The 15,531-nt window shown below is 51.9% G+C and overlaps 2 protein-coding genes across 5 annotated transcripts in view; one reads left to right on the top strand and one right to left on the bottom strand.

Moving 5' to 3' along the window:
* Window positions 1-8,223, bottom strand: part of DNAAF5 (dynein axonemal assembly factor 5) — a 63,036-nt gene extending 54,813 nt beyond the window's left edge. The window contains exons 1-2 of one of the 2 annotated variants that reach the window (XM_063606162.1): window positions 7,230-8,223; window positions 4,691-4,875 (exon numbers count right to left, since the gene is read on the bottom strand). In XM_063606162.1, coding sequence (XP_063462232.1) covers window positions 4,691-4,875; window positions 7,230-7,824 — 780 coding nt within the window. In that variant the 5' untranslated portion in view covers window positions 7,825-8,223. The remainder of the gene's footprint in view (window positions 1-4,690; window positions 4,876-7,229) is intronic. The other variant, XM_008973113.4, reaches the window with a different exon arrangement.
* Window positions 6,857-15,531, top strand: part of PRKAR1B (protein kinase cAMP-dependent type I regulatory subunit beta) — a 176,940-nt gene continuing 168,265 nt past the window's right edge. The window contains exon 1 of one of the 3 annotated variants that reach the window (XM_003819707.6): window positions 6,857-6,955. The gene's annotated coding sequence lies outside the window, so the exon portion shown is untranslated. Of the gene's footprint in view, window positions 6,956-7,220; window positions 7,336-7,513; window positions 7,531-15,531 lie in introns of those variants that run through there. The other 2 variants (XM_003819706.3, XM_057302798.2) reach the window with 2 other exon arrangements.

The following is a 15,531-nucleotide window of genomic DNA, read 5'->3' as shown; positions in this document are numbered from 1 at the left end:
CAACTATATGCCAATAAATTGGAAAACCTAGAAGAAATGGATAAATTCCTAGACACACATGACCTACACAGATTAAATCATAAATCCAAACCTTGAACAGACCAGTAACAAGTAATGGTATTGAAGCCGCAATGAAAAGCCACTGAGCAAAAAAAGCCCGGGTCGCAATACTTCACTGCCAAATGTTATCAAACGTTTAAAGAACTAATGTCACTCCTACTCAAACTATTCCAAGAACTAGAAGAGGAAGGAATACCTCCAAACTTAATTTACGAGGCCAGTACTACCCTGATAACCAGAACCAGCCAGATGCAATCGAAAAGGAAAACTACAGGACAATATCCCTGATGAACACTGACGCAAAGTTTCCACTGTTTCAACAGCACATGAGAAAGATCATTTGTAATGACCAAGTGAGATTTATTCCAGGAACGCAAGGATGGCTCAACATACACAAATCCATCAATGTGACACATCGTATCGGCAGAATGAAGGACAAGAACTACGTGATTATTTCAAGTGATGCTGAAAAGTATTGATAAAATTCAACATCCCTACATGATAAAAATCTTCAAAAAACTGGGTATAGAAGGAACACACCTCAGTACAATAAAAGCCATATACAAGACTCACAGCTAGTATCACACTGAATGGGGAAAAACTGAAAGCCTTTCTTCTAAATCTGGAGCAAGACAAGGATGCTCACTTTCACCACTGTTAGTTACAGTACTGGAAGCTCTAGCTGGAACAATTAGACAAGAAAAATAAAGGGAATCCAAATTGAAAAGGAAGATAATTATTCTTGTTTGCAGATGATATAATCTTACATTTGGAAAAACCTAAAGATTCCACAAAAAACCTATTAGAACAGATAAACAAATTCAGTAAAGTTGCACACTCAGCGCCTGTAGTCCCAGCTACTCGGGAGGCTGAGGAAGGAGAATGGCGTGAACCTGGGAGGCGGAGCTTGCAGTGAGCAGAGATCGCACCACTGCACTCCAGCCTGGGCGACAGAGCGAGACTCTGTCTCAAAAAAAAGAAAGAAAACTATAAACCACTGATGTGAGAAAACTGAAGAGGACACACACAAAAAATGGTAACATACTCCATGGACTGGAAGAATCAATATTGTCCATACTACCCAAAATGTCCATACTACCCAAAGCAATTTACAGACTCAACGCAATCCCTATCAAAACACCAATGACATTCTTCACAGAAATAGAAAAAATAATCCTAAATTTATATGGAACCTCGAAAGACGGTGAATAGCCAAAGCCATCCTGAGCAAAAAACAAAACAAGACAAAAACAAACAAAAAACTGGAGGGATCACATTACCTGACTTCAATTTCTACTACAGAGCTACAGCGACCAGAACAGCTTGGCACTGGCATAAAAACAGACACACAGACCAATGGAACAGAATAGAGAAGCCAGAAATTAAATCCATACATTTACAGTGAACTTATTTTGACAAAGGTGCCAAGGACATATCTTGGGGAAAGGACAGTTTCTTCAATAAATGATGCTGGGAAAACTGGAACTCCATATGCAGAAAAATGAAACTGGACCCCTATCTCTCACCATGTACAAAAATCAAATCAAAATAGATTAAAGACCTCAATCTAAGACCTCAAACGATGAAACCACTAAAAGAAAACATTGGGGAAACTCTCTGGGACATGGCCTAGGCAAATGGGATCACATCAAGTTAAAAAGCTTCTGCACAGCAAATAAAACAATCAACAGTGAGGAGACAACCCACAGGATGGGAGCAAACAGCTGCACAAATACCCATCTGACAAGGGACTGACAACCAGAATCCATAAGGAGCTCAAACTCAATAGAAAAAAATCTAATAACGCGATTTAAAAATGGACAGATCTGAATAGACATTTCTCAAAAGAAGGCATACAAATGGCAAACAGGTACTTGGCAGGAACGTGACAAACACTCATCTCTGAAAAGCTGTCCATGCATCCCCAGTCTCTCCTGTAACATCTGTTGTTCCCGGAAGGTCTCTCTTGACAAGAACAGGCCTGGTGGCCTCACCAGCAGCACACATCAAGCAGGAAAACTGCAGCAAAGCTGAGCAGCTGCCGACTGCAGGCCTGGCGACAACCAGGGCACCCCTGCAGGGCGAAGTCCATGAGTCACCCACCTGAGGGCGGCACAGGGCAGTTTGTTCAGGGCCTGCTTCACAACTGCACGGCCATACGTCCGTCCTGCCTGCCTCGCCGGGGTTCTGGGTGTGGTCAGTGTCCTGGGCTGGGAGCTGCAGTCATGTGAGTGTGGGGAGATGCATTAGCCCCTGCCGCACTGGGACACCCCCTTTCCACAACTTCAGACACCATCCCGGGGCCTAAGGCTCCAGGGCGGCTAGACCGCCCGGGTCCTGACCTTGCTCTGAGGCTCACCTGGCTGTGCTACCTGAGTGAGCTCTGAGGCCTCTGAGCCTTGTAAGGAGGAGATGAAGTTATTTCTGGGCCCTTCCAGTGAAGTTCAGTGATTTAAGCCGAGTCTAGCAGGCTGCTGGAAGGTTTCCTACGAGTCAGAAGGCAGTCAGGACCTTCTGTGCAGAGAGGATGGGGTCCCAGGGCACCAGTCCCTGGGTTGTTGAGGGGGTGGAGGTGTCTGCAAGGAGCCCACATGGAGCTCCAGGACGGGGTCGCAGGGCTGATCGGAGTGAAATCTGTGACTCCACACGAAACTCACGTGAAGGGCCATGCAGGGTCTGCTAATAGGACGCAAACCCCATTGGGAAGAAACGGGCCATGCTGGAAGAATTGTCTTGGGCCACACATAAAATAACACTAACACTAATGATAGCTGACGAGCTAAAAGAAAAAAAAAATCACAAAAACAATCTCGTAACATTTTAAGAAAGTTTATGAATTGGTGTTGGGCAGCACTCAAAGCCGTCTCGGGCCGCATGTGGCCCACGGGCCACAGGTTGGACAAGCTTGCTTTAGATCAACAATCTGATGTCAGCTTTCTAACAGACAGCTATTGATACAGAGTAGGCTGCTTATACATAGATACCAATACAGTTATGGCATTTATAGGCAGCTATCGACACACAGTTATGGTATTTTTAGAGTTACGGTATAGTTATACTGAGTTACACCGTTTACAGCTAGCAATAGAGTTCCAGTATTTACAGAGAGTGCTCCACAGAGTTCCAGTATTTACAGACAGCTATCGATACAGTGATGGTATTTTTAGACAGTGACGGTATTTTTAGACAGTGATGGTTATCTTTAGACAGTGACAGTAGGCTTACACCGACAGCTATCAGCTATGGAGCTTCAGTATTCACACAGAGCTCTCCATACAGAGTCATCACACTGTTTTGAGAAGTAAGACTTGGCCCATGACACAGACACCACTTTCCTTGTGGGCCATGCTCTGCCTCAGGCTTAAGGAAGGTGGGAGAGAAAAACCAGCCGGCTGCCAGCACTTCTTGCTGGGCTCTGTTCTTGCCCTGGCCCCTTGAACTGCCCTCCGCAGCCCAAGTATTTAGCCAGTGCCAGAAGTGCCTGCTGCAAGTGCCGGGCAGCATGGACACTGACCCCACACTCTGCCCACTTTCTCCCCACTGGGCAGAGCCTGATGTCCTCAGGGGCCCTCTGTGCTGCCTGGTGCTGAACCCACGCCAGCTCCAGGAGGGGCCGGCCAGCGTACATGCTGACTCAACTTCCGCTGGCCCGATGAGACCAAGGGGGTGAACAAAGGATCCTGGTGGGAAAGGGTCCCCCTGTGTCTCTGCGGACAGCCTCTAGGCAGCCACACTGCTGCTGGAGGGAGAGAGCCCGAGAACGAAGCCTGGCCATGGAGGCAAAGCAGGGGTGTCCTGAGCAGGTACTGTGTCACACCCGGAGCCGGCCCTACGGATGGACCCCAGCAGCACAGACGAGGGAGCGAGCCAGGGCTTCCATCCTGGCCCCAGAATACCCTGAGCGACTCTTCAACTCACCACCTTCAAGCCATTTCTCATCAGGAAACCTGCCTCTGCAAGGCTGAAACCTGGAACCATGCACAGTGAAGAAGCCAGACACAAAAGATCACATGTCTGACTACGATGACAGGTAACTCAGAGACAGAAAGATCAGAGGTCACTCAGCTTCCCCGGTGGCCACAGTGTGTAGCATTTTAGCAAGTCACTGGGGCCTCAGATCCAAGACATGCCCTCCAGGCCAGATTCTGCCAACAGTAAAACCAACACTCAGCCCCATCTGTAGGACTCCTGCCTGCCTGCCTGCCCGTCTCTTGGTGGGTTCCAAAGCCCAACGACATAATTATCCCCAACAAACCAACCCCGACTCCACTCTTCTCCCAGTCCAGGTCCACCAACCATGGCGGCTTTTCGGGAAAGTGCGTCTTGATGGATGGGAGCACTAAGGAAGCTTCTGCAACTGCTGAAGCGCACACTGTGCCTAAGAGACAATAACTACACAAGTCATCCTTTCTAACATCCTTGGAATTCATAACATCAAACATTACAACAGTTCAGCTCTTTTCTAGTTTTTCCAAGATGTGAACAGGAACGTTCTGCGACTAGGAATAATGAATGGACATTTGGTGCATGCAGCACTCTGAAAAAAGAACAAGTGAGTTAGTTAAAAACAGCACGTCAGCCCGCCTGTGGTGGAGAGAGGAACAGACTGTCCAGGAGAAACACCAGTTACCTGCGGGACGTCATCAAACAGTCGCTGAGCAAAATGGGAAAGCACGTCGTCCACGGACTTCCCGTTGCCAAACTGGATCGCTGCGCCTGTGGCTTCAATGGCGGCCACACGGACCTTCCAGTGCTGGTGGGAGATGGTCTGCATCAGGGGCCCGATCAGAGACTCCGACTGCATGTGGAAGTGGTCTGAGGGACAGGGAGGCCCCCAGTTACCAGAGCTGCTCCCACACGCCTCGCCCAGCTCTGTGGGCTTCCAGAGGACAGCTGCCTGCCTGTGAGTTCCTCACCTCCCTTCCTCTCCCACGCCAGGTCCTTGCTGCAGGAACAGTACACAGTCCAGGCTGCCAAGCAGAGCTCTGTACCGCCCGGCACAGGAAGAGGCTCAGGGACAAGCGTCCCACCCTGATGACACCTGTGCAACCCAGGGGCTTAGGAGGACCAGCGGGGAAAGGCTGGGGGTGCAAACCCATTATGGCTGAAGACCAGAGAGCCTGGACCTGCTGAAGCCAAGGTGGAGGCCTGAGGGGGACACTGGCCAGAGGAAAGAAGCCGAGCCCAGAGGACAGAGGCGAGGCCACACTCCCAGCCACACCCGAGACGAGACCCCAGGCTCCTCCAGGAAGCTGGGCCAGCACCACTCCAGGCAAAGTCACTGCACTTCCTATTTGTAAAGTCCCTGCAGAAAGTCAGAACAAGAGGTGGCAGGCGCCTGTAATCCCAGCTACTCGGCAGGTTGAGGCAGGAGAATCGCTTGAACTCAGGAGGCGGAGGTTGCAGTGAGCCGAGATCGCCCCACTGCACTCCAGCCTGGGAGACAGAGTGAAACTCTGTCTCAGAAAAAAAAAAAAAAAAAAAAAGTCAGAACCAAAGGGTCTCTGGCATCCAGGCCGCCTCTTGCCTCAGCTCTGCACTACTTGGGGCCCGTCTGGGAAACGGCTATTCCAATGAGACTTTGGGTGAGCGCCTCAACCTCTCTGCCATTGCCCAGTGTGACCGAGGCCAGAGGTGAGGCCCCCCACCCAGGGGAGAGGAAGGCCAGAGGTGCTGGAGATGAGGGGATGCTCCAGGCAGAGGCACAGTCCCTCACCCCACAGCAACCAGTGAGCACATACCCCAGCAGGCTGCGCTTGGGGCTGGGGCACAGGTGGGCACGGTGCTGTCCTGTGGAACCTACGGTCCAGGGAGGGAGCTCGTGGGGCTGATGCACAGACTGGGTAGGGAAGTGGTTGAGGTTGAAGAAGAAATACATTAAATGCCAGGAATTCTCAATGGCCATGTCCATCCAGCCCAAGGTTCTTCCCCAAGCTCCACAGGAGTTCTGGACCATGTGAAATCCAAAGTTAACCAACGTGGAAATCTCGGCATTTCCCCAAGTCCAGCTCTTCCTCTACTTCTGGAATCTATTCTCCACGCAGCTGCAGCGATCTTTTAACAACCTGAACTCGGGTCTATCACTTCTATTGACACCCCCTGCACTTCCCACTACATTCAAACCATCACTGGGACATCACTGGGACGGCCTGAGCTGGCCAGATCCCTCACTGCTTTCCCGCTCCCTACCGCCCACGGATTTATAGCATCAGTGTTCCCTCCTTCGGAAAGCCTTCCCGCCACCAGGAAGCAGGCGCCTGCTATCATTCCACATCCCAGCCAGGGGAGGGAAAGGGCAAGACCCTGCAGGAATGGCCAGCTAAGGAAAGGGAACGACCGGATCAGATCAGAGCTCTAAAAAAGATGGGGAACGTTATAAAGTGGAGGGGAGAAGCGGCCTCCTTCCACTTAGGACAGTGGTCCAAGCCAGAGCGGGAAGGCAGGGGAGTAGGATGAATGGGACAGAAAGTGAAATGACCAGAGCAGAGTCTCAAAGCGCGTGCCCTCAACCAGGTGCAAGTCCTGCAAGCCCCCGAGGGAAGGAAAGGGGGCAGCTATCAGGGCACACCCCACCCCAAACCGCCTAACAGGAATTTCTGCGGTGGTTTCCAGGTATCTGGACAGAAGCGCTGGCTCGTGGGCCCGCGTGAGGTGGGGTGGGGGGCTCAGGCAGGGAGGAGGGTGGGAGGTGAGGGTCGCGGGAGGGCGGCGTGCAAGGAGGAGGATGGCACAGGATAGGCAGGTGGAGGGGGCACAGGGAGCAGGCAGGTGGGGGGCGGGGCTTGGGGCGTGGAGGGTGGAGGCGGGGAGCAAGGGGACAGGGGAGTGAGGTGAGTGAGGGCCAAGCAGGAACAGGGGTCACGGGGCAAGGAGCACGTAGCAGCGCAGGAAAAAGGTACGTGGGGGTAGAGGACAAGGGAGCGGGTGAAGGGCGCGTTGGTGGCGGGACGTGAGGCAGGGGAAGCAGTGGTGGTGGAAGGAGGGGGCCGGGCGGAGGGCTTTGGGGCAGGCGGGTGGGGGAAGCGGCGCATGGGGGGTCCGGGATGTTGGGGGGTGCGGGCGTGGAGGGGGGCGGGGCCGAGCCGCGGGGGTTGTGAGAGGGGCCGCGGAGGTGGAGGTGGGGGTGAGAGTGTGGGGTGGGGTGTGGGAGCGGGGCCCGGGGTGCTCACCGGGCGTGGCCTGCGCCAGGGCGGCGGCGCAGCTGCAGCTCTCGCGGCGCACGGCGGCGAAGGGGTCAAGCAGGGAGCAGCGCAGCGCGCGCAGAGCGTCGTCCAGGTGGGGCGCGAGCGCGGCGCCGCACAGGTCCACGGCCAGGCCCAGCAGCTGCACAAGCGCCAGGCGCAGCTCCTCACAGGCCTCGGGCGGGCGGCGCGCGGGCTCGGGGCCGGCCAAGCGCGCGGCGAGCGCGGGCAGCAGGCGCGGCAGGGCATCGCGGGGCCGCGCGGCGCGGCGCAGGCCCAGATCCAGCAGGTGCACTGCCAGCGCGCGGCAGCCCTCGGCGGGGTCGCTCAGGCAGCGCAGCAAGCGCGGCAGCAGCAGGCGCGACCAGGGGCCCTGGAAAGCGGTGGGGTCGGCAGCAGGGCCTGGCTCCTCCAGTGCGCGCCGCAGGGCCTCCAAGGCGCGCCGCCGGCCCGGCTTGCTGTCGGCCTCCAGCCCCGGCAGCAGGCGGCTCAGGGCGCGGCTCAGCTCCACCGCCTCAGCCGTCTCGGCCCCCTCAGCCGGGTGTGGGGCCGCCACGGCCTCCGCCACCCCCGGCGCCGCCATCTTGCCCGCGTCGCCGGTCACTAAGGGGAACAGCGCTTTCGCGACGCTCAGCGCAGATTACGGCAGCACTTCCGGTCCGCGCTGGGGGCGGGGCGCCGGGCTGCTTCCTCCCCGCCGGTGCGCACGTGGGCCTGTGCCCTTGTACCGTCGTGCTCGCCCGCTGTCCCGCACAGTCGCCGGAGCCCCCGCCAGCCGGCCTGCTGGGCCTTGCCCTGTCCCCATTGTACAGATGGGGAAGGTCTCGGGAGGGTGCAGCTCGCCCGAGATGCGGGTCCCGGGCTATAGGCCTGGGCCTGCCTCTAGGGAAGCCTGCCCTGCAGCCTAGAGGACTTGGAGAAGGAACCTGGGTGGTCCCGCCTGGGACCAGGGTAGCCGGGAAGCCCCTGTTTGAGCCGCCTAGAGCCCCTCTGGCTTTGGGAAGGTCCGTTCCAGGAGGGAAGGGCGCTGGTTCTGTGGACTGGATCCCCCTGTGGTGTAAGACAGGTGCCTGGTCTGGGCTTCACGTGCAGCCTGTGATTAGATCTCAGGCGTAGCCGCCCAATAGGTTCGCCTTACTCGCTGCCCAGGTAGAGCCAATTTATCAAGACAGGGGAATTGCAATAGAGAGTTTAATGCATGCAGAAACTGGCTGCATGCAGAAACTGGCTAAAGGACACTGGAGCTTTATTGCTCAAACCAGGTTCTGAAAATCCTGAGACGGGTCATTTAAGGATAATTAGGCAGGTAGGGGGCCAGGGAGAGGGCAGTGCTTATTGGTCGGGTTGGAGATGAAACCGTGGAGTCAAAGTTGATTCTCTTGCTGTCTTCTGTTCCTGGGTGGGATCACAGAACTGGTTGAGCCAGATTAGTGGTGTGGGTGGTGGCACCTGGTGCATCAGAATGCAGAGCCTGAAAAATATCTTGAGCACCAATCTTAGAGTTTACGATAGTGGTGTTATCCTAAGGAGCAATTGGGGAGGTTTGGAATCTTGTGGCCTCTAGCTGCATGACTCAAACCACAATTTCTAATCTTGTGGCTCATGTGTTAGTCTTACAAAAGCATTCTGGTCCCCAGGCAAGAAGGAGGTTGGCTTCAGGAAAGGGCTGTTATCATCTTTGTTTCAAAGTTAAACTATAAGTTCCTCCTAAAGTTAGCTTGGCCTACTCCCAAGAAATAACAAGGCAGCTTGGAAATTAAAAGCAAGACAGTGTTTCACAGTAGTGACCTTGACTATGGACTTGAGTGGAGACAGAGGCGCCTAAACAGCTTGGAGTCGGAGTTGCTGTGAGCCCAGCCTGGAACGCGAGTTTGACAGCACTCACTGCAAACCAGGAGTCCCCAAGTCTGGTTAGCCAGGCACTTCTCATCTGTGACCATGCACTGAGTTTTGTAAAGGCAGAATGTGTGTAATTTTAGGACAGAACTTCAAGTTTGACCTTTTTTTTTGTTGTTGATCTTCGTGTTGCAAAATGGTGGTGTTCGTCGGTACGTCTTTTTTTTTTTTTTGAGATGGAATCTTGCTCTGTCGCCCAGCCTGGAGTGCAGTGGTGTGATCTCTGCTCACTGCAGGCTCTGCCTCCCAGGTTCATGCCATTCTCCTGCCTCAGCCTCCCAAGTAGCTGGGACTGCAGGTGCCCATGACCACGCCCAGCTAATTTTTTGTATTTTTAGTAGAGACGGGGTTTCACTGTGTTAGCCAGGATGGTCTCGATCTCCTGACCTCGTGATCCGCCCGCCTCAGCCTCCCAGAGTGCTGGGATTACAGGCGTGAGCCACCACGCCCGGCCCATCAGTACTTCTGAAAAGTTGTTATGTAGCATATTCAGTAACCTTCATTCATTGTTTCCTCCAACAGGCATTTGTTTGACCAGGCACTGTCTGCAACATGTGGGACAGGATGACAATGATGTAGAAACTGGCCATGGTCCCTGCTCTCCCAGATCTTAGGGTCTTGCAGGATGAGATAGCCCTTAATGGAAGGATAAATTAGTACGTGTTTAACCGTGGTGGTCCTGAGAGAATGAGTGTCAAGGGATGTTGAACTAGACTTGTAAGGCTTCCCTGAACAAATGGTAGCAGAGGTGAAATATGAAGAATAAGTAAACACAGTGTATTAGTCCGTTTTCACGCTGCTAATAAAGACATGGCCGAGACTGGGTAATTTATACAGGGAAAGGTTTACTGGACTCACAGTTCCACATGGCTGGGGAGGCCTCACAATGATGGCCGAAGGCGGGAAGGAGCAAGTCATATCTTACATGATGGCAGCAGGCAAAGAGAAAATGAGAGAGCCTGTGCAGGGAAACTCCCCCTTATAAAACCGTCAGATCTCGTGAGACTTATTCACCATCATAGGAACAGCACAGGAAAGACCTGCCCCCATTATTCAGTTACCTCCCACTGGGTCCTTCCCACAACACGTGGGAATTGTGGGAGCTACAATTCAAGATGAGATTTGGGTGGGGACACAGCCAAACCATGTCACATAGCCAGGTGAAAGGGCGGAGGTGGGAGACGGGGAGTGTTGGAGAGAGAGGAAATAGCATGAGCAAAGGCCTCATGGGAGTGTTACGGGCTGAATGGCGTCTCCCCAAAATTCATATGCTGAAGTCCTAACCCCCATAGTTCAGGAAGTGATCCTGTTTGGAGACAAGGTCTTTGCAGATGTGATTGAGGTGAGATGAGGTCATGAGGTTGGGCACTCATCCAATATGACTGCTGTCCTCATAAAAGGAGAAATTTTGGAGATAGATGTGCATACAGGGAGAATGCAGTATGAGCATGAAGAGAGACCTCAGGAGGAGCCAGCCAGTACCCTGATCTTGAGAAATCAAGTTTGTTTCGTTCAGCTGCCCAGCCTGGTGTGCTTTGTTACGGCAGCCTCAGGTAGCAAACAGGGAGGGAGGCTGACCCTGGTCACGGGAGCAGGCAGGGAGTGAGCAGATGGGTGGGGCCAGGCCATGGGGGCCTCTGTCCTAAAACATGGCGGACTGAGGATTTCAAGGTGGGAGCATTGGCAAGATCGAGTCTGCATTTTTCAAGGACCCCTTTGGCTTCCGTTGAACGGATTGGTCGGGAGCCCTCGGAAGGCTGTGGCAGTGAGTGCTGAAGACGAGAAAGAATAAGTGCTTGAATTACGGTGGTGGGACTTGACTTTTCCTTGCTCCTCCCATTGAAATACAACAAAATACCCTGCACATAGCAGGCGACGAGGAAAGGAGCTTGAGAGTTGACAGACGGGCTGGAGACCTCTGGACTGGAGGAACAGCAAGGTGGTGGGTCCCCTGGGTTTTCTTTTTCTCTCATGTGTTCCTGCACTAGTACCCAGGGGAGCCTGTGGCCCAGAACAGCCAACAGGCACAGACAGAAATTCTCCAAGGAAAGCCTCCTCTCTCTGGCCAAAGCCCTGGGAAAGGGGACGCCCAACAGAGACCTAGAGGGTAGCTGCCACCTTCACCCCACAGTCTGCTTTCAGGGCCGATTTTAAAGCTGCTGCAGGTGCATTAACCTGTGCTGTGCAACTGGGGTTCGAGTGGACAGTCTGCACTGCACAGGTGGTGTCAGAGGAGCCTGAAATCTGCCCTTCCTCTCTTAGCACAAAGAGACCCAGAACGAGCATGTTCTGTCCTGACACAGCAAAAGGTAGCCTAGTGACACCAGGCGGCCCAGGGAGGTACCTTTCACCCCTGCAGGCAGCACCCATGGGAAATGAGCAGCAGTCCCAGGAGAGCCAGAAGAATAAAGCAGACGAGGAGGGCAGTGCCAGGGCTCTGAAGACGAAACTGCTGTTGGAATGACAGACCACAAAAATAGGCTGCAATCTACACCCTGGACCTGAACAGAGCAACTGCCTGGCGGAATAGAGTAGGACAAGGAGTCTGCAAACATCGTAACCCAAATATCCAGGATACATCTGGAGATCACTTGTCATACCAAGAACCAGGAAAGCCACAACCTGAACATGGTAAGGTAACGGATGTGAATTCCAAGATAGGTCACATGTTGGAATCATCTGCCAAGAATTTTAAAGCAGAGTCCTAAGAACCAGCCAGGCGCAGTGGCTCACGCCTGTCATCCCAGCACTTTGTGAGGCCAAGGCGGGCAGATCACCTGTGGTCAGGAGTTTGAAACCAGCCTGGACAACATGGTGAAACCCCATCTCTACTAAAAATACAAAAATTAGCCAGGTGCGGTGGCTTAGGCCTGTCATCCGAGCACTTTGTGAGGCTGAGGCGGGCAGATCACCTGAGGTCAGGAGTTTGAAACCAGCCTGGACAACATGGTGAAACCCCATCTCTACTAAAAATACAAAAATTAGCCGGGTGTGGTAGTGGGTACCTGTAATCCCAGCTACTCGGGGAGGCTGAGGCACGAGAATTGCCTGAACCCAGGAGGTGGAGGTTGTAGTGAGCCGAGATCATGCCACTGCACTCCAGCCTGGGTGACAGAGCAAGACCCCATCTCAAAAAAAAAAAAAAAAAAAAAGGCTGAAAACTCCCCCAATTCAATGAAAAACATAAATCCACAGATTCCAGAAGCTCAACAAGCCTTCATAGGACAAGCCCTCCAAAAACCCCATACTAAGACACATCACAATTAAACTCCTGGAAACTAAAGACAGAAGGAGGAAAAGTACTAACTGACAGAGAGAAATAATGCCTTGCCTAGAGAGGCACACCAGTTTGAATGAAGGCAGATTTCTTAACCAAAACCACAAAAGGCCAGAAGGAAGTGACCTGCCATTGTTCAACTGTAAAGGGGAAAGAGCTGTTGACTGTGAGTCCTCTACCCAGCAAAACTATCCTTCAGGAATGGAAGAGGAGTAAAGATATTCTCAGACAGGCAAACTAATAGAATTTATTGCTAGCAGACCTACCTTTAAGGAATGCATAAAGGATACCCTGTAAACAGAAAGGTAATTTTTTTTTTTTTTTCAGACGGAGTTTCACTCTTGTTGCCCAGGCTGGAGTGCAATGGCATGATCTCAGCTCACTGCAACCTCTGCCTCCCAGGTTCAAGCAATTCTCCTGCCTCAGCCTCCTGAGTAGCTGGGATTACAGGCATGTGCCACCACGCCTGAGTATTTTTTTATTTTTAGTAGAGACAGAGTTTCTCCGTGTTGGTCAGGCTGGTCTTGAACTCCTGACTTCAGGTGATCCGCCTGCCTCAGTGCCTCCCAAAGTGCTGGGATTACAGGCGTGAGCCACCGTGCCTGGCCCAGAAAGATAATTTTAACAGAAGAGGGCTGGGGCCTCCAGAAAGTTGAGACAATGGACTGGATAAAAATAGAAGTCAATGTCACTGACCATCTTTCACCTCATGAGTTTCTTTAATCATATTTGATGATCGAAGCAAAAATTACAACACTGATGTGGTGTGTGATGTATGTGGAGGAAATATCTACAACTAGGTATTTAACAGTGAGAAGGGTTAGGGACTTAAGTGGAAGGAAGGTTTGTCCACTCACTCAAGGTGGAAAATCATAGATGCCGATAGACCGATGGGTTGCATATGTATATGGTGATATCCTCAAAAACATAACGTGGAATTCTAAAAAACATTCAGGTATCCCACAGTAAAGCATGAGAGAACAAACAGATGATTAAATGGCAAGCGTAAGCCCTAATATATCACCAATTTAAATGTAAATGGCCTAAACACACCAATTAGAAGACAGAGGTTCGCCACGTGGATACAAAACCTGACCCAACTGTATGATGTCTACTATATGCTGAAGCTCACTTCAAACATAATAACATAGGCACATTGAAAGTAAAAGAACGGCAAAAGAGTATCATGTAAACATAAATTTTAAAAAGCGGGAGTGGCTGTTGAAATTCCTTGGGAAAAAGAGGGACATTACATAATGATAAAAGAACCCACTGGGAAGATAACAGCAATCCCAAATGTGTGTACAGCAAACAATAGACCTTCAACATGTATAAAGCAGAAACTGATAGAGCTGAAAGGAGGAAGAGACAAGCCTGCTGTTGCAGTTGACGACTTCAGCCCCCAACTCAGCAGCTGCTAGAATAACTAGGCAGATAGTCATTAAGGTATAGCAGAGCAACACCATCAACCAACAGGATCTAATTGACGTTTGCAGAACACACCACTCAACAATCGCAGAATTCACATTATTTTCTAGTGTCCTCAGAACAGAGACCAAGATATACCATATCCTGGGCCATAAGGCAAACCTTAGCAAATGTAGAAGACTTGCACAGAGGGCTGGGCATGGTGGCTCACGCCTGTAATCCCAGCACTTTGGGAGGCCGAGGCAGGCGGATCACCTGAGGTCAGGAGTTCAAGACCAGCCTGGCCAACATGGAGAAATCCTGTCTCTACTAAAAATGCAAAAAATTAGCTGGGTGTGGTGGCACGCACCTGTAATCCCAGCTACTCTGGAGGCTGAGGCAGGAGAATCACTTGAACCCAGGAGGCGGAGGTTGAAGTGAGCCAAGATTGTGCCACTGCACTCCAGCCTGGGCAAGAAGAGTGAAACTCCCTCTCAAAAAAAAAAAAAAAAAAAAAAGACTTGCACAGAACGTCTTCTCTGACAATAATGGAATCACACTTACCATCGACAGCAGATAGCAGGAAAATCTTCACACATGGAGATTAGACAGTTATTCTACTCAGAAATGGAAAGAATTGCTGCATGCAACTTGGACGAACCTCTAAAAGATTATGCAGATGAAAACCAATCCCAAAGGGATATTTTGTGGTTTTGTTTGTATGACATCCATAAAGTAACAGAGATGGGGAACAGATGACTGATCTCCCGGGGCTAGGGATGGGGTGGCGTGATTATTAAGGGTCACTAGGAGGGAGCCTTGTGGAGCTGGTACAGTTAAGTAACTGGATTGTGGTGGCAACTGCATGAATACCCAGAGGGGTCATGACCTCTCTCCTTTCCCCAGGCACACTGCCAGACGGAATAGCTGTAAACTGGATGACAGAAGCAGGGCAGTAGGACAGGAGGGCCAACACGTTACAACAAATGAAACAGGCCTTGGAATGCTGAGACGGGAGAATCACTTGAGGCCAGGCATTCGCGTCCACCTGGGCCAAATAGTGACACCTCGTCGCTACAAAGAAATATTAAAACTTAGCTGGATGCAGTGACTCACACCTGTAGTCCCAGGTACTTGGGAGGCTGAGGCAGAAGGATTGCTTGAGCCCAAGAGCTTGAGACCAGCCTGGGCAACATAGTGAGACCCCCATCTCTACAAAAAGAATACAAAATTATGGCCGGGCACAATGGCTCATGCCTGTAATCCCAGCACTTTGGGAGGCTGAGGCAGGTGGATCACTTGAGCTCAGGAGTTTGAGACCAGCCTGGCCAAGAGGGTGAAACCGCGTCTCTACTAAAAATACAAAAATTAGTCGGGTGTGGTGGCAGGCACCTGTAGTCCCAGCTACTCGGGAGGCTGAGACAGGACAATTGCTTAAGCCTGGGAGGCGGAGGTTGCAGGGAGCTGAGATCAGGCCACTGCACTCCAGCCTGGTGACAGAGCAAGACTCCTTCTCAAAAGAAAAAGAAAAAATAATAAGCTGGGTGTGATGGGGTGCACCCGTAATCCCAGCTACTCAGGAGGCTGGGGTGGGAGGATCACTTGGGCCAGGAAGGTTGAGGCTGCCAAGAGCTATGATCATGCCACCGCACTCCAGCCTGGACGACAGAGCGAGACCTTATCTCATCAAAAAAAAAAAAAAAAAAAAAA

The sequence above is a fragment of the Pan paniscus genome, chromosome 6, assembly GCF_029289425.2.
Source record: "Pan paniscus chromosome 6, NHGRI_mPanPan1-v2.0_pri, whole genome shotgun sequence".
NCBI classification, from domain to species: domain Eukaryota; kingdom Metazoa; phylum Chordata; class Mammalia; order Primates; family Hominidae; genus Pan; species Pan paniscus.
The sequence above is the reverse complement of the archived record's forward strand: the minus strand, read 5'-3'. Positions and strand labels throughout refer to the sequence as shown.